Raw genomic sequence first — 19,683 nt, forward strand, 5'->3', positions numbered from 1 at the left:
ATTTTTTTCTGATAAAAAAATCACCAATTATTAAATAAAAGAACGTCATGTTTATTTTTTATATTTGCTTGAGTAACTTAATTTCTTTTTTCTTTTTTATATTTTTAGCCGAATTCCAACTTATGTAAACTATGTACCTAAGATGTTTGTTGGATAATCAAGATATGCTGCCTGTCATGAATTCTATTAATGGAAATCTTTGTACTAAGTTTCTTTGTAAACTACTTATACTTTTTATTGTGTTGTTTAACTAAATGCAAGCTTAGACTGTTGTGTAATGCAAAAATATCTATTTTCTTTCATCAATCCAACTTTTGTTGAAAAATTAGCCACTAGAAGGAAAAAAACCATTTATAAAAAATTAAAAAGAATCAAATATATGTACATTTAATGATAAAAGTGGTATTTTATTTTAATAAATTATAATATCCTTATTCCTTACCTCAATCTACTTATATCTATACTACTAAAAAATCAAATTTTAATAATTTATAATTTATTTAAAAACCATTATAAGTCATTGTTTTGAAAATAGTATGTACAATTTTTTGTCAAAATTAATTAGATTAATTGCCAACTTTTATAAGATTATTAGTACAAATCAAACATATAAAATATTATAGTTTGTTGAATAACTTATCTAGTACACTTTCTAATAAATTATACTTTATATTTATTAACATTTAAAAAGTGATAAAAATAAAATAATTAACTAAATTATTTATTATTTATTAGTTAAAATCGGGATTGTGCTTCCAAAGTCATATCATTAAGCATACACGTTGTTTTTTTTTAGATATTTTAATATAAATGAATAAATTAAAATACATTTTTAATTAAAAGTCTTAAAATTATGAATGCTAACTTTGGAGAGCAGAATTAGTGATAATCTATCATTTATCGAATAAACAATAATATATATATATATATATATATATATATATATATATATATATATATATATATATATATATATATACCTTACTCATTTTATATTTATGTTTTCTTTCTATCATTTTTTTATAATATCATATAATTTATACATCTATTACTTTTATTCTTTCTCTGAATAAATATTAATCATTGGATGTTTGGTGTACATCAATTATTTTTCTTTACTAAAAGGGGAAAGAGTCATGGGTGTGTACAATAATTTTTGTGAAGGACACTTCTCTTACAGGAAAAGTATTATAACTATATAGTTCTTGATTGGTAAAAGAAAATGATAGATGAGCAATGACAGTAAAATTATTAACCCATGATTATTGAAGTGAAAAAAATAGGACAAAACAAACGAAGGCATGTCTCATTGTCCATAAATAGAACCATAAGAATCTCCCTTAGAACTCCATAACAGAAAAAACTGAACTCACCCTTCTTCTCCAATATGAAAGACACCATTGTTCTGTACCCTAACATTGGTAGGGGTCACCTAGTATCCATGGTGGAGCTAGGCAAGCTCATTCTATCCCACCACCCTTCTCTTTCCATCACCATCCTCATCCTCACTCCATCACCCAACGCCACTTTCACCCAAGCCTGCAACTCCAACGCCCAATACATCGCCGCCGTCTCCGCCACCATCCCCGCCATCACCTTCCACAGCGTTCCCATGGCCCAACTCCCCCCCGACACCCCTTCCGTCCCCCCTCACCTCATCTCCCTTGAACTCTCCCGACACAGCACCCAAAATGTTGCCTTTGCACTCCAAAGCCTCGCCAAAGCCTCCAACATCAAAGCCCTAGTCATGGACTTCTTAAACTTCAGCAACCCCAAAACTCTCACTCAAAATCTCACCACAAACTTCCCCACTTTCTTCTACTATACTTCCGCAGCCTCGAGCCTCGTTGTGCTTTTTCATTTGCCCACCACTCTCCCAAAACAAATCCAAGACCAAGAATTTCAACTTCACTTCCCAGGGTTACCTGCAATATCCATGGACATCTTTCCAAACGAAAGCCTCGACCCTTTGAGCTACATTAACCAGATTTTCGGTCGGATTGCGGAAGCCATGAAGGGTAGTTCTGGGATTATAATAAACACGTATGAAGCGATGGAAGAGAAAGCCATTGCAGTGTTGAACGACGATGGGATCCTGCCACCGCTGTTTTGCGTGGGCCCTGTTATTTCTGCACCATACGGGGAGGAAGACAAAGGTTGTCTGAGTTGGCTCGAGTCGCAACCGAGTCAGAGCGTGGTGTTGCTGTGTTTCGGAAGCATGGGGTGGTTCTCGAGGAGGCAGTTGATGGAGATGGCTATTGGGTTAGAGAAGAGCGAGCAAAGGTTCTTGTGGGTGGTGAGGACTGAGTTGGAGGATGGTAACTCGGTGGAAGAGAAACCCAGTCTGGACGAGTTGTTGCCCGAAGGGTTTCTGGATCGGACGAAGGAGAAGGGGTTGGTGGTGCGGGACTGGGCCCCACAGAGGGAGATTCTGAGTCATGACTCAGTGGGGGGCTTTGTGACTCACTGCGGGTGGAACTCGGTGCTGGAAGCGGTGTGCGAAGGGGTGCCGATGGTGGCGTGGCCATTGTACGCGGAGCAGAAGCTGAATAGGGTGTTAATGGTTGAGGAAATGAAGGTGGCTTTGGCGTTGAAGGAGGAGAAAGATGGGTTCGTGAGTGGGAGTGAGTTGGGGGAGCGAGTGAGGGAACTCATGGAATCGGACACGGGGAAAGAAATTCGTCAGAGGGTTTTCAAGATGAAACTCAGTGCTGCAGAAGCATTGGTTGAAGGTGGAACCTCACGTGTTGCCTTGGATAGGTTGGCTGCATTTTGTAAAACGAGTTCTTTCACTATTTAACTTCACGTGTTCACTATTTCACTCTTCTTTCAGTTTATGTTGTTCTTCTTCCTTCATAATTGTTATAAAATTATATTATAATTTTACTTAAACAAGTTTTTTCTTTTCCAATCAAAAATTCTTTAGAAAAACTTATTAAAATTTTCACGTAGATGTCTCAACGTGTTTGATGACAACGTACATGTGAAAACTATAGAATAACATTGCTGACAACCAAGGGTACTATCTTTATCTTTAGCACACTGTTATTGGATTTTTCAAGATATGATTTAAATTCAATAAAGTAGAGCAAATTTTAATTCGGTTTGACGTAAACCCAGGCTAAATCATATCAATTTGAGCTTAGTTCCCTTCGTTTGATTTGGATTTGGGTCGCCTTCCTTCAACACCGGTTAGAGCTAACTTGAGTGAATTTAGGTCTAGATTAGTGGTGTAATTTGGATGTGGACAAAAATTTTAGGATAGTCAAAGTTTTTTATATATATATAAATTATTTTTTCTAATTAAAAAAAAAGTTTTCATTTCATAATATTATTTTTTTTATTCAAAACAAGCACACATGATAATATAATCCAAAATATATGACAACAAAATATATATATATATATATATATAAGTGTAACATAAAGTTTATCATCAACAATAATATTAAAAAAAACAAAAGTTGTCTTTAGTTATGTTCCTCTACACTCTTTCAATAACTTAAAATCTTCAATAATTTAATAAGAACTAAAACTTGTTGCAATATCCTTTTCAATATAGATGATCATAGTGCTTGCTAAAAATTCAGCCTCTTATATAGGAAAAGATAAAATTATGAATACCCTATATTAAATTTCAAAACCAAAACTCGATATTTTAAGAAAATTAACATTTTCTAAATGATTAACTTCCTTTACCTTAAAATATATTTTTAATATTGTTCTTCTCTTACCCAACTTCAAAGCCTAGAATAGTTCTATTTACACGAAAAGAGTTTGATAAACAATTAGAGCATGATTTTATAATCTCTAACAAATATAGATATGCCTAGAGCATAGAAAAGCCACATACAATAGTAAAACATATTGCTTCGGAAAAAAAGGGTAAAAAATGAACTTACTCAAAAGAAAAACTTATTTAGTCCAAAATGTTTCTTAACTCCTCAATCTTGTCGTTGTGCAATTTGCTTTTGAAAATAATAAGAGATTGATGATGAAAATTAAGCTAGAAAGAGGAGGAGAGTAGGAGATGGAGGTATGAAAGAGAGAGATATCAAATAAAGAAGCAAAAAAAATTACAACAAAGAGGCAAAATTTGATTTTTAAATTTTTAATTTTTTTAAACTAAATTTATATAAATAATATAAAAATAATTTTTTAAAATATATATAAAAAAAACTTTGGGGGAGTCATGGCTCTCCCCTGTCATAACAAAGGTCCGCCTTTGGTCCAGACTAACTTAACTTGGCTTTGTGTTGACTCAGATCGACTTGGGTTTGGGCTTACTCAACTAGACTTGAGCTTTGTTCAACTTAGATCGACCTAGGGCCATGCTAACTCAATTCGATTTGGGACCGTGTCGACTTGGCTCAACATGGGTTTGTGGCGACTAGGCTTGACCCTAGGTTGGGGATGACTCAACTAGACATTGGCCTAGGATGACTAAGCTCAATATTGACTAGAATCGACTTGGCTCGTCCTTCAGCTCGGACCAACTCGACTTGAAGTTTGATTTGGGATGACTCGTCCCAATTCTTCGGCCTGGTTCGAGTTATCTTAACCCTCATATTAGACTAAGTTGACTCTATTCGTCTACATGGACTGACTCAGTTTGAGCTTCAACCCATTTCAACTCGGCTTGACTTTGATCCGAGTTCGACTCAACACATACCAATAACGCTACAATCACCCAAACTCAACCCAACATCCAATAGGCCAATACCATAGCAACTTTATCTAATCTACCCATTTCTCGTTCAAACCAATTAAGCTAAACCTTCCAACTAAACCTTTGGGACAAGCTTCCTTCCCCACCCCGTGGTATTGATAACACTCTTCAACCCAAGTCCATGAAAATCATCTCTAAGTCCAAAATGTTCAAGGACTATATTTTATAGGTTTAACTGATCTAATCTACAACTATATCATCTTTGTCCTAAGAAATAATTGTGTTAGAATAGAGAGGCCAAGTATCACGCTACAACATATATTTGTTGTATATAATATCTTTGTGAAAAGAAATTGTGTAATAAAATAGGCAGAAAAATAGTTCTTTTTTTCTTGATTTGTTCTCTCTTTCAGGAATTATAACGTTTTCTGAAAATAAGAATGAAGTTTCAACTTATGTTTTTGTGAATGGGAATAATGATGAATTTTTCAAAAAAAACATTAGCAATTGAAATGAACATTATTAGTGTGTTTGTACGTGCACATGTTACAAATCCTATTAGTGTGCTTGTATGTGAACCTCTTAAACATGTTAGTATGTCTACAATTGGAAACATAGATGAGGCGATGAATGGATTTTTTAATGATGAAGTATATGCAGGTAATGAAGATACATTAACACATCGAAGACCTTTTATGTCTGTTATTTTAGGTGTTTTACATTTGTTTTAGGTCTTACATTTAAATTTATGACATGTTAAAAACATCCAACTCAAATTTATGTCAAACTATCCCTCGTTTGACATAGAAGTGATAATTTAGGTTGTCTATACTAGGTCCGGCGTAAAAAGGTATGCTACCAATAAAAAAAAACTACAATGAAATGATATTTTATGAGCTTGTTTCAATTGTGTGTTCCATATCAAATGAAGGATTTTGATAAAGTTGAATATTAGTTGATAAACAAATAAGCCAAACTTAAGACAAAGATTGGACCACACAAGAAGAAGATTGAGTTGTATAGGCATTAAAGTCGAACAAAGACTAAAATCTCTAATTTTCAGTTCATCATTGATTTCAATACGCCAGCACTACTAAAAATTTATACGTATTGAAATGACAAACACAATATATATTCCTACAATGACAAACACAATATATAAACAAAGGGGCATTATTAGAAACCATGACTAAGTTCTCCAAGAAACAATCATGGTCACAAATGAAATTGAAAAGTTTAGAAAACAACGACGAAACAAATGGGATAGAAGGTTATCCCACAAAAGTAAGAGGACTTGGTCAAAAATGAACCCCAAACCATCATAATTTTGTCACTAGAACACGAAGCCTAACTCAAAAAAGTGTTTTCGATGTTTTTCAAGCACTAAAAAATGAGGAGGAGAACCTAAATTTGAAATTTAAAAAGGAATTTAGGCCATATCCTTATTGGTTGATGTAAAATAGACAATTTGTATCAGACCCCTTATTGACTAACATAAAATATACAAGTTATGTCAGACCTAATCACTACAAAAGAATGGCCCATTAAAAACCAATTTTAGTTATAAAAAAAATATTAATCACTATAGTGACCAATTTATAAAAATAAAAAAAATTTATTTGTTACTAAAATAGTCACTATTATGAATAAAAAATTATAATGGCCTCTAAATTAATTTCTAAAATTTAGCTAACAAAGGTAATTGGTAAACATAAACCACTAAAAGAATTGGTTTCTAAATTAGTATATCATTAATTAGTGACAAATTTTGGCGACCAATTATAAATTTTTATTTACAACTTTGATTATTTTAATAATCATTAATTTTTTTTTTATTTTGTAAATTAATATCTAAATTGATACTATAACTAATAATTTTTTATTACTAAAATTGATTGTCAATGAATATTAAAAAATTTGTGAATTAATTGAACTAAAAAGGAGAGATGAAATTTAATAATTTCAAGAATCGAAAAAAAAGTATTTTAGCCAATATGTAATGATAAAAGTCATATTTTGTTCAATAATATTATAATATATTTATTCATTACCCAATCTACTATTATATATATATATATATATATATATATATATATATATATATATATATATATATATATATATATATATCAGCTAAGAGGGTGGCAAAGATGTGGGTCCAGTTATTCAAATGAATAACTTACCAAAACATGAGAAGCCCCCAAATATGTTAATACCCTAAATGATACATCTGTAGGTAGAAATCCCATTTTTTTTCAAAGTAGAAACCCTAAATTAAATTTGTTGAAGAAATGAACCAAAACCGTAAAAGATAAACACAAAAGATCATAATGCCATGTTTTTTATATATCCGTAGGAAAGCTCATAATTTTTTTCTGCAAAGAAACATATTAGTAGTAATCTTGAAATCAAAACACTTGTTATCGAAAGAAATCAAGATCTACAGTGGCGGAACTTGCTCAATATTTATGGGAGTGCCAAAATATACTTAAAATTTATATATTTAATTATGGATCCGTAAGATTATTTAACTTAATAATAATTGAATCAATACTAAAATTTTTAGTTATATTTTGTTTTTAATGTAAATAATCATATCGTCAGCAAAAAAAATTCATCTTCCGTATTATTTTGCAGTCTTATTTTGATAATTTTCATTGTAGAAAATTATCTTTTTGATATAGTTGTAGAAACAAGAAGAGTTAAAATAAGACGAGACAGATTAAAAATTCAATGAAATAGATGTAATTGACTTCCTATTTTTGTCAAAGATTGATTTTTTCTATTTTCTTCCTCACAGTAGCTTCCATTCTATCACTTTTAAATAATTAATTTATTCTTTTATTTCTTCATCAATATACTTATGTTTTAAAAAAAAATACTAAAAGATAATTTATCATAATCTAAATAAAAATTGTGATATGTAATTAATAAAAGAAAAATATATGATAATCAAGTCACAATTAAAAACCAGTTATTAAAAAACACTTAGTGCATTGCTTTTTCTTGATATTTATAAAAATGAATATACCAAATGCTCGTGAGATAAAAAATAATATTAATTATTAAACTAATATTTCACTATCAATTGAGAAAAAAAGAATTACTTTTCTCTTCAATAATAGAAGAAAGCATACAAAAATGAGAGTACAAAATAATGAATTTGTGTTGAACTTTCTTTTTTTCTTCATAAACAAAAGAAAACAAAACAAGTAAAAGTCTAAAGTGGATACAATATGTGAGAAACTCAAAAAACAGTGAAAGACAAAATAAAAAATATCTTAATAAATTGATTTATTTTTTATTAAATTTAATTTTATGTTTTATTATTTATTAACATTAAATGTTATATTTTATAAAATAAATAAAAAGATACCTATTTTAATATTTATCAATTCCTAATATATATTTTTATTATTTAAAAAATTCCAAAACATTAAATTTCTTATACATAATTTAAAAAATTAAAAACAAAAAAAAATCATATAATATAAATAAAAAAAAATCAAAAATGTTGGGGGGGCCACGGCTCCCCCCGTCCCTTCCTAGGTCCGCCACTGAGTATTACATTACTTGTATGCATGCGAGTACTTATTACTCGCAAAAAATTAAAATTAAAATTTAATTTATATTTTATTAAGTTAAATTTAATTAAAATTAAAATTTAATTTATGTTATTAAGTTAAACTTAATTAAAATTTTAATTTAATTTGTATCTAATTTAATTTATATTTTATTTTAAAAAGTTATAAAATATCTTTTTTTTTAAATATTTATGAATATTCACATATATTTGCAGAATTTTTAAAATCTACATTTATTTTTAAATGAGTATCCGACGAATAAAAGAAAAAGTAATAAATAATTTTTTTTGTTGTGAATCGAATAATAGATAAACATTATCCGTATCCAACTATTATCATCTCTAGTACCGTGAATTTTTTATTTTTTTTTACTTAAATTACTTCACCCAATCAATGTCAATTTTAAAAAATAATATTATATTAGGACACCAATAGATATATTTCTTAAGTTAACACTTTTGTTGACGAAGGAATCTACCATTTATTCTTTAGCACCATAAAGAAAACATAAATGGTAGAAGCATTTATTTTATATATATATATATATATATATATATATATATATTGAATAATTAATTTATTGTTTTTATAAATTAATATTTCTATTAAAATATTAATTTCTTTGTTAAGACCAATAGTTTAAAATAAATTGAAATATTTAATATTAAAATATTGTAATCTAACTTATTAAACATTCAAACGTTTATAAACATTTGTTTCCTTGCGGTGTTCATAGAGATATTCAATTTGAATGTTACATGAATAACATAAGTCAGATAAAAGAACGAGAAAGTCAAAGATGTAAAAAATCATAACATGAACGATAGATTGAGATTTCTATATATCCACTCGTGTGATATATATAAGATCTCTCTGTATAAATATCATGCAGCCACATGTTTTATAAGAAGTTTTCATTAGTAAAAAAAAAAAGAATATACTTCAACCGATATGTCCTTAGATACAGTTATACATAACATAAAATCATACTTGTAAAGAATAGACAATTAGTCAGAGCAGGTGCACTAATTAGAACAAGTACACGGTCATACATAACATAAAATTACACTCCAAAAGGAAGGACAATTAACTAGAAAGAAAACTAAATAAAAAGAGGAAAAATCAATCACATTAAAATTACCTTCTGAAAATAAAAATATTATCTTAACCAATATTTATAAATAAATCTAACTTGATCCAGTAATTAATATAAATAACTCAAATCATTCATGTTACTACTCATCATATACCAAGTGAAAACAAAAGGCATGCCAAGAGATAATAACAAGCATTTCATTTCATTTCTGCCATTCAGAGATCTATTATCAAAAGACAACAAAGCAATTCATCTCTACAGCAAAATGATAAGATGACAACACAGAAATCCATACTAAGAAGAATACACATCTGAACAATCTACAGAAAATGAGCCTTAGCTACTTTTCCAACTTTATGGAGCCACTGAAGACTTTATTGATAAAAAATATTGAATGTGGGAAAGAATGCAGGGCCAATTGGTGAGGAGGCTGAGGTTTTGCTGAAGAACATTCTCCTCTTTTCATCTCAATATCAGCATCAGAGACAGAACTCAATATAAAGAATTGTAGGTAAAGCAGGTTGCAAGGATGGAAGTTATGCAGATGAAGAGTGAAGGAATGAGGGTCACATTAAGGAGCAAACTCTGACGCACATACCCTGCTAAGGTAATAGTTGCATCAGCAACCACCCTAGCAAGTGTTCCAGCCTCTGTAGACAAAAGTCCACCATTATAGGTTCCACGAGAAAGTCTTGATGACATTACTCGCGAAAGCAGTGACAAGTTGACACCTGGAATGGATGAATGTTAAAGGTTATACAGATCAACAACTATAGAGAGGAAAACAAAAAATATAAGCATTACATCAGTAACTACCAAAACCCTTATGATATTTTTTGTCGCTGGAAGTTATAAAGTTGTGTACTTATCCCACTTGCATCAATAGTTTAGATTTTATGACTAAATGACCATCTGATCATGGGTTATGCAGTTATAATGAAGCCATTAGTATTTTCATGAAGCTTGGTATCTTAGTTGAACGAATGCAGATGCGAACAAATGAGCCTTACAAAGCTTATTTCATGAGAATTACAATTGACTCTTGTCATTAAATTTTCAAAACAACAAAAATGGTGGAATCCATCAAAAGAAGCGATATAAAGCCTAAAGAAAATAATAAAGAATGAAATGGGGAATATATGACAGCCAGATAAAGAAAATGTGTGATTTAGAAATCTAATTTAGATAATTATAACCATATAACATCAACCACGTTCAGAAATTGAATAGAACAAAGATCATGATGAAAAAGCAAACACATTCCTCTTTTTTATTTTTATTTTTTGCCCCTACACAAATAGTATAATACTGCTCCTGATGCTAAAAGGTCATAAATGTTTGAGTTTTTAATACTGAAATTTCATGGTTTCACATAATGGGACAAAACATTATTGCCTAACTTCATTATGGTCATATTCCTTACGAGTGTACGAATCTTAACAAATTTCTTCCTTTGCATTTACAATACAATCCTACACATGATTATAAATGTAGGGCATCTTAACAAATTTCTTACTTCGCATTTACAATACAATCCTATCCATGATTACAATTAGTAAAGGAAGATAAGATCTTACCTTCAAGTACTTCTGCAGAAACAAATAAAAGGAGACCCGAACAGATGTATTGTGGCTCAGAATATGGAATGATGGCTTGGAAACTCAGTACAACACCTATGAGAACCATAATTTCTGATGCCAACAGAATTTGCCTAAAAACAGATTAAGAATAAATAATCTTTCAGATACAAGCGGAAAATATTTTAACAACTCTTAGTCTCTAAATGGTTCTCGTAACAGACTAAGAGTGAGGATCTAAATCTCTAGGAATTGTTTTCCTTTTCATTGTATTAAATATTAACAAGGGTTATCCTGTATGTTTTGGCAAATCAAACTAAAGTGTTAACATGATTATGGATGATAATCAAATTAAGTATTGAGTTTTATTAGACATTACCTGTCCTGAAACATGTTGCTTATATAGCTTCCGACAACAATATTTACAGGAAGAACTGTCAAGCCAAGGCAAGCAAGAAAAACTGCAACTGTGCTTGTAGACCAGTTGAAGTAATATGTTGTAACAACACTGGATTCCGATAGCAAAATCTCCATAACATATTTGAGCATGAAATATATCAATAATTGAACCTGCAGATGTTTAAAAAATTTGGTCAGATAAATCATTTAAATTCCCAGTATTTTTATCAAACCATCATCTTCCACTGTAAGAATCATCTCAAGAAATGCTTGATGTTCAAATCCTCTCAAGAAATGCTTGAAGACATGAGAGAAGAAAGTGTCCATTCTACAAAATTAGCTCAACCTTATGTGGTGATTCAAAAATGCTAAGGAATTATTTTTAGTATTTTACTTCTAGTTAAGTGCAGCAGCAAAAATCACTTTCCAAGCCAGTTTTGCGGATTGAAATAAACTCCCCTAAATTCTAGGATGGCATCAAAATCTATCATAGATTCATTGTTGGGCCACATGCATTTGTCACGCTCGAGGCTAGAAGTCTTGGGTGTGAGGGGAAGTGTTAAAAAGACACCTTAATTGCAATAACCTCTAGCCTGCCTAAGTTGCAGCCTCTTCGGAGATTGACTATATTACAACTTCAAGGGTGGCGGTTTAATCTCATATCAACCAGTAATATGACTAAAATAATATATAAATGAGATGACAACCTCGTCTTATAAGGTAATTTTATGGAACTGAGATTATTTCGAACCCAAGTTCTAAGAAACTTCAAAAGTGAATCATCTCTTAGGTTCAAGTGGCACATATAAGTATGTTCCTGTTTCTTAGTTAGTAAACAGAAACTAGCTAGTATAATAAAATGCAATGAGCAGTTTAATTCCTTTAATGTCCCATTTGTAATTATTTTATAAATAAGTGTTCGTCTTAACATTATCAATAACTTAAGTTTATACATCAAACTATATCATATTTTATCAATAGGAATCCAATAAAATTGTTGTGAAGGGAGAGGTTTCCCACAAACCTTTACTGAAGGTGTGAGGAGTCTATATGCTGCTACAATTGAATTGACTGGCTGGCGAGATTCCTCTGGAGCTTCTTCACTATCATCACAATCTTGGTCAGCGTCTTCATCTACCTTAGTCTCTGAACTAATCAGCAATGGTTGCTTTAGGCCTTTTTCAAGTGTACTGTTTACTTCTGGGCAGACGAAAAAGCACCATTATTACTTGCTTGTATTGAGGCTCATCAGAATGACAAAATTGGTGACAAATAATATACTACATATAACTACGACATAAGGTAAAGTGATAATGCAATCACATTGTTTTCATAAATATGGTTGATGCAATGATAGATAGGCCATCGAGGACAGAAATATAACCTGCTATTCCACTATTGGCTAGATATAGCATTCCAAAGAAATATGTCAATATAGAGATTAATCGTTAAAGCCCTTTTAAGATTTTAAGGCCAGTTTCCTCAATATGACTTGCTTAGTAGTTCTGATGTGTATAGTGTAGAATATGATCAGAACACAAAGCAATTTAGCATCACATAACATGTATTTTAACCAAAGTGGCACAAATCAAAATTCACCACAAATTCCAATCAAGATATACATCTTATTGATGGTTGGAACATCGATGACATTGGAACCTTGGAATTTCAACTTCCTGGGTTCAGAAACTTTTATACAAAAACTACTCTCATTACCACCACCACCCAAGCCTCCGAACCTGAATTTGCATTTGCATACGGTAGCAAGTGGGTTCCCTCCCTATGATAGGACAGTATCACAATGCTTTCAGGATGAGTAGATAAAGATCATGGTGATGAAGATGAGCCACGATAATTTTTGGAGGAGTGTATTGTTAGGATACATACAGAAGAGAAAATAAGTTAAGATAGTTAGAATATCAATGAGTCAGTTACTTGAAGTGTTAGTTAGATATAAATAGGAAAGAAGGAGAGGAGAGGGGAAAGGAGGTGAATTTTGTAGATTGAGCCTTAGCTCTTTGTGAAGGGGAAGCCCTTGAAGGACATCTATTCAATAAAAACCTTTCTTTTCTTTCTCTTTTCAATTATTGGTTCCCAACATCATTAATAGCAGCCATTGAAACAGAAGCCCACATCAAAGATAGTTGGAACAGGTTAATGGAAGATCAATAAAAAAAAGTTGATCAGACAAAAAATAGCTCAGTAAATAGGTAGAGTAGGAAAACCAATTAAAATATAAGAGAAACCATTAGAAATGACCAGATCTAAATGTCCTTACTAAATCCTATTTTTGATATAGTATAATGGCCTCATTTGATCCATGCAGCCATCACACTGTTGCTGCTAAAAGTCCCAATAACCAAACTATTTTGTAGAGCAGCTTTTTCCCCTCACGTTTGATGAACAAGAATACAATCGATTATGATGACTACTTTCATTTATGTATAAGATTCTTGAATTAAACCAATGATCAGTGAGATAAACAGATTCATGATATTCATAAAACTTAAGCCAAAAACTGAAAGAATCAAATACTTAAAAGTTTTAAACAATAAGTAGCAAGTGCAACATAAGTTCAGTACCATCATTTGATTGATGTGGTGTATGATCCTCTTCAGCTGCATGAGAAGGTTCCTTAAAAGTGATCCACAACCATGCCAGATATACCAGCCAAGCAACAGCCATAACCCAGCCAGGCAAGGTATTCTGATTAAATGTAAGCTTGTGAACCTTAAAATTAATTTGCAGTATGCCAGCTAATGCAGGACCACAAGCCATTCCAAGAGCACTGGCACTAACAAAACCTGCTGATGCTTGCATGCGGATTTTTAATGGCACACAATCACTAATATATCTCCGGTTAACAGCTCTGGCAGAACCAAATCTGTAATAACAGTCCAGCGTTACATAATAGCCTCAACATGATGGTAATCCGTATATATACTTATTCATAATTTGTGCATAACATGAAAATAATGGTATACTAAGATTCCTATTTTAAAATCTATTTTATAACCTCTTTTAATTCCAATATTAGCTTTTCCATACAGCCAATTCACAAGGTCTCTTATTCTGAATAGCTGAAAATGGTAGTAAGACTAGTACTAAGACTAAGTGAAAGATTTTATCTTATCTAAAGTTAATGCACAATAAAATAAATTATGGTCATCAAGTAATGGCAGGAGGATAAGAAATGAAAGATTTCTTACCCACATAAAAGGCGACCAATTAAGAGAATCCATATTGAACGAGCGTCATATGCCAATGCATACATGACATTTCCAAGAAAAAGAACTATGCTACTGAATACTAGAGGCCTAAAGTATGACTTGTTTGACCATGCACTAAAATACACTGATGAAAACACTTGTGCAACAGCCATTGCCCCAATCACAATACCACAAACTGTTGGCGCAGCCCCAAGGCTCATGGAGTAATCATCTGCTGTAGGGACAATAATATATGTATTGACCATATATAAAAATGTGTTTGCCAAGTTCAGGAGAAGAGACATAAAATTGTATCGTTGATCATCAACATGTTCCTCAGTAGGGCTAGGAAGCTCTTCTTGCATAATGAGCGCATGCTGCCCCAAAAAGCTAAGGAAGTTTGTTGAGTTAGTTAACCTATCAACGGCTGCATTTATTGAATCAACTACTGGATCCTGCATACAAGAGCAAGTATATAATATGAAAAATCTCCACAAACCATGACCTACTACAGTGCTACCTAACTAGCAGCATGCTGAGAACATTAAGAAAGAAAACATAAACAAAATAGGCATAAGTGGAGTAAAGTGAATCAAAAAGTGACCTGGAGGGGAAGGGTAGGCTGATCATAAATTGATAAGTAGCTGCCCTGACGATCTTGAAGTTCATGAAGATTGCGGGACAAGGCTCCCACAACAGCTCCCAATCCCTACAAATTCCATATCAGCTAATCCATATTCATTTTGGGTAAGCCACATTAGTAGTTAGCCATGAATTAGTTGGTTAGTTAGGGGCGTGGATAATTAGAGAATTAAGGTATTCGTGAAAGAATTTAGATCTTTGGGCATTGAGAGATGAAGACCCTTGATGTTCTGCAAGTTAGGCACAGCATTGAGGGGAGAAATCCTTTATTCTTTATCATAAGATACCAGGAATTCATTTATCGTATATTTAATTCAGTAAAAGTCATGCTTGAACAAAATACATTACCACATGCTTGAACACTTGTTGCAGCTGAGAGTAAGGATGATTTGCACGAGTTTTGACATAGTAATCCGTGAATCTATAGCCAAAGCGTTTATCAAACTTCTTCAATATCTTTCGCAAACCAACAGCATTGATCTCGACAAAAAAGAGAAGCTTTAATAGATCTTGTCCCAATGATCTATAAGCTTCTCGTAATTCAACTATTTTGTTTATTTCAGGCTCCTCCTGAAGAGCATCGCGCTGCTCTCCAAGCTTTGTTATCCGGCTTGCCAAGAGCCCTTGTTGCTCCAACAGGAAAAGGACTATCTTCTCAATCTGAACAGCAACAAAAGGAAGTGATTGAAACAAATGTGTAACATCTAAGATTCCCAAAAAACATAACACAAAAACATTGTTTGATAAAAGTTGTGATTCATTCTAAACAATAATCTCATTCATTCCTTAAGCATAACCAGAATCTAATTTCAGTATTCAAAGTAATGAAAAAGGATCCACCTCCACTCCGTACTACGTAATTAAGCATTCAACAAAGAAAACAAAAAGACCTGATTATCAAGCATTCGTGAGAAATCCTTGAGTACATGCCGCCGATCTTGAGTTCCAAGCTGAATTTGTTGGGCATACTGCCTGACTCGTTTCTTCATGAGTTTGTAGTTTATGTAATATCTGTAACAAAAAATCAAACTTATGAACATGAAGTACCATTGACGCAGGGCTGAAATTCAATTCAGAAGTTTATAAACCCCAACACAACATACCCTTGCCATTCTTCAATTTGTCTGTCTTTCAACTTCTTCCCAAAGGCAACCATCTCTTTCGGCTATGGGAAAGACCGTGCTCAGTGAACGCAAACTAAACCAATCAACCATTAAATAGGGTCACTTTAATCATACCCAAAACAAAACCATGAAAATCAAAACAAGTTCAGTTCAAAAAGAGCCACTTTAATCAGGCACATGGTCTTAATCCAACATGCAACACAGTAATCTCTCTTCCTTTTACTGGTAATAGAAATGCTAAAAGGCAAACAGAGACTAACGATTTCAAGGCCCAAAGCATATAAAAAAAAGCATCAAAGACATGGAAATGTTACTTACAATTACAAATAACAAGTCAGAATTACTGGCGAACCAAAATCAAGCTTCACAACGTCTGAATCTTCACACCCAGTTCGATATGCATACTCAATAACACGTCACTAAAATGAATACGCAACCTTTACAGAACACACAACAAACACACGTTACAACAAGAATTTAAACATGCATACTGAAAAGAACAAAAGAAGAATGAAAGAAAAGATTTTGAAATAAAATCACTTTAAAATATTTAAAAGTGCGATTGCATCTGATGACCAAACCGGCTTCACTTGCTTCCAGCTCAAACAAAAAATACGATCTCCTTGTTTGTTTTGGTCCTTTTTATTCTCATTTCCGCCTTCGATTTTGTGGAGGATTCTTAGCCACCAATATAGGGAACACTAACAACAATCAGTATCACTTTATTTCTGAATAAACATCACTATTATATAATGAACTGGGTGATTATTTCAATTTTTTTAATTATATTATTTATTGACAGAAATTTATTATTATTTATTTATTTTTGCTTATTAAATCCGATATATGTTGCGAAAATAATAATTTATTTAAATTAATTATTAAAAAGAAAATGGGAATAAAAATTTTAGAAATCAAGAAGAAAAGTCCTAGAAGACAAGGTGTACCTCAAGTAGGTTAGAGAAGAGAGAATAATAGATTTTTCATTAGGCATTAGCCGCCATGAGTTAGTTTTAAGTGTGTTTCATTAAAAAAATAAAATAAAATAAATACTATTGGTACTATTTTAATGGCTAAAAAAATTAAACTAGTTTAATTTCAAGTATCTTTAAACAGTTTGTTGAATTGGTCTAACTCTATATTGTTTTGAATCAGGCTGTATTAACTTGTTTTACTGGAATTACCTATTATTTAAGTAAAATTAAATTCAACCCCACAAAATTAAGTAAAAATGATTCCAAAATTTAAAAAAGTCAATATTTAATTTATCATGATGGAATATTTTAAAAAGATTGTTCAAAATTAATATTTTATTTAAGTAAAATTAAATGTAAGTTTATAAAATTAAGTCAACCTGATTTACAGGATTAAAAAAAAGTCAATGGAATATTTTAAAAATATGGTTCAAAATTAATATTATTTTTAAATAAAATTAAATGCAGGTCATAAAATTAAGTCAAAATATTCACATATTTAAAAAAAGTCAATATTTAATTTATCATGTGGGAATATATAGAAAGTATTATTCAAAATTAATATTTTCAACTTTAAACCCTATTTCATATTATAATAACTGATTCCAAACTCAAACTCTACGTTATAATAACTGATTTCTGTTGTGAGATTTTTTTTTTTTCAAAAAATTTTTTAGAAAAAATATTAAAATGTTAGTTAGAATGAAAGATATTGCAAGTAATGTATAGAAAGATATTTTTCTTTCTAAAACATACTTTTACTAAAACCTCCTGAAAATACCCTAGTTAGTACATGATAGTCAAAAATACCTTTTTTTTGTTGGTTAATTATTCTAAATTTATATTCATTAACAATAAAGAGTACCTTCCTTTATTACATTCTTATTTGTCAAACATCTTAGGATTGAAATTTGGAAAGAGATTAGATCGAAGGTTTCACTAAGATATTTGATGTTAAAAGGTATTTGTTAAATCATATATTCAAATTTTTAGATTTTAATTATGGATTTAATTGTATTATAGATTTTTATAAATGTATGAACTTTCAATCAAATTTTTAATAAATTTTTATAATGGATTGAGTATTTAATAAATTAAAATTATTTTTAATTAAATATTAATTTTTTTCTGTTAATTTAGTATGTGATTGTTGAGTGAGTGATATGATTATTATTTTGTCAAAAATTATTTTATTGAATTGTCATCGTGTATAATTTTATTATTTTGTTATTTTAAAATTGTATAAACTTTTTAACTTCATTACCATATATATATATATAATTTGAATTAAATTTTGTACGCTTAGATCGTGTTAAAATTAGATTTTAAAATTATACGCGATAATCAAATTACACAATACTATTACATAATCATAAAATTTTAAAATTATATAATTTTATTATTATATAATTTTAACAATTATAGTTTTATAATTATAACAATGTACAAAATTTAATTCAAATTTAACTTGTACAACTATATATAGTATACAGTGATGAAATTAGACAATACGCCATATTATGTCCTATAAAATAATAAAGTTTCAAAATTATAAAATTTAAAATTGTAAAACTTTAAAATCATAAAATATAAAATTATAATTTATTAAATTTTAAAATAATAAAATAATTTAAATTTATTAAGAACTCACCTCGTGAGAATCTAGAAAATGATATTTTAGAATTGATAGAGAGTTTAGAAAAATGGATACTCAATTATTTTAATATTAAAACTACTAAAGTATAAATAGAAATTCTATAAACGTTCTATCAAAAACTACTAAAGTATAAATTTTTATTTGTTTACTTGAGAATGACCCTTCAACTATACTCATTCAACTCCTTTTTCTGCCCTTGCTAGGAAGACTTTCGATACTATGGTATTAACCATCGGGTTTCACTGGGAAGAACAACACCAATGAGATCTGAGCCCAACCACATAAGACACTGACACCACTCTCAACCCAAAACCTTAAGGCAACGGGTTTATGGGTCTTGATTCTTATATAGTGCTCTACTTTCTCAATTCTGGTCAATGTGGGACTTAGACTCACACTTGGATTCCTAACATTTAGTTGTGCATCTAAGATAAATTGATATTGGTATTGTTGAGGTCTCCCTCAAGCCGACCTCAACTTAATCGATTAAGTTGAGGTCGGCCCGAGGGAGACCTCAACGGATATTCATGATGAATTTGTGTTTTGGTACTAGATTGGTATCTGTTAAGGTTCCTAGGAGGTTTGACTTGATTTTCATTATGTAGAATTATGCAGAAAACATGTTCTGCATAATTATGTAGACTCGCTAGGTGAGCTATTACTCGTTGGACGAGTTTTTAAGTCATAAGCTCCCAGACTTTGGAAGTCGTTAGGCGAGGCTACTCGCTGGGCGAGTTTCAGAGTCAAAGGCT

At 30.9% G+C, this 19,683-nt stretch overlaps 2 protein-coding genes across 3 annotated transcripts; one reads left to right on the forward strand and one right to left on the reverse strand.

The window, feature by feature from the left end:
• Window positions 1–1,247: 1,247 nt before the first annotated feature.
• Window positions 1,248–2,892, forward strand: LOC114181452 (UDP-glycosyltransferase 2-like). Its single transcript, XM_028067916.1, has one exon. It carries the CDS (start codon window positions 1,388–1,390, stop codon window positions 2,798–2,800), a length of 1,413 nt encoding a protein of 470 aa, XP_027923717.1. The 5' UTR covers window positions 1,248–1,387; the 3' UTR covers window positions 2,801–2,892.
• A 6,637-nt stretch (window positions 2,893–9,529) lies between these two features.
• Window positions 9,530–17,033, reverse strand: LOC114181749 (SPX domain-containing membrane protein At4g22990-like). Of its 2 annotated transcripts, none has more exons than XM_028068294.1 (12): window positions 16,841–17,033; window positions 16,619–16,737; window positions 16,280–16,373; window positions 16,067–16,187; window positions 15,525–15,836; window positions 15,139–15,243; window positions 14,535–14,989; window positions 13,908–14,209; window positions 12,350–12,525; window positions 11,306–11,496; window positions 10,927–11,060; window positions 9,530–10,080 (listed from the first exon to the last, which is right to left on the reverse strand). In XM_028068294.1, the coding sequence occupies exons 3-12, from the start codon at window positions 16,330–16,332 to the stop codon at window positions 9,842–9,844; spliced, it is 2,088 nt and encodes a 695-aa protein (XP_027924095.1). In that variant the 5' UTR covers window positions 16,333–16,373; window positions 16,619–16,737; window positions 16,841–17,033; the 3' UTR covers window positions 9,530–9,841. The 2 variants fall into 2 exon arrangements, with proteins under 2 accessions (XP_027924095.1, XP_027924094.1); XM_028068293.1 differs by having other exon boundaries at window positions 9,842–10,080; window positions 16,882–17,023.
• Between the last annotated feature and the right edge of the window lie 2,650 nt (window positions 17,034–19,683).

Source organism: Vigna unguiculata, chromosome 4 (assembly GCF_004118075.2).
Source record: "Vigna unguiculata cultivar IT97K-499-35 chromosome 4, ASM411807v1, whole genome shotgun sequence".
Classification (NCBI taxonomy): Eukaryota; Viridiplantae; Streptophyta; class Magnoliopsida; order Fabales; family Fabaceae; genus Vigna; species Vigna unguiculata.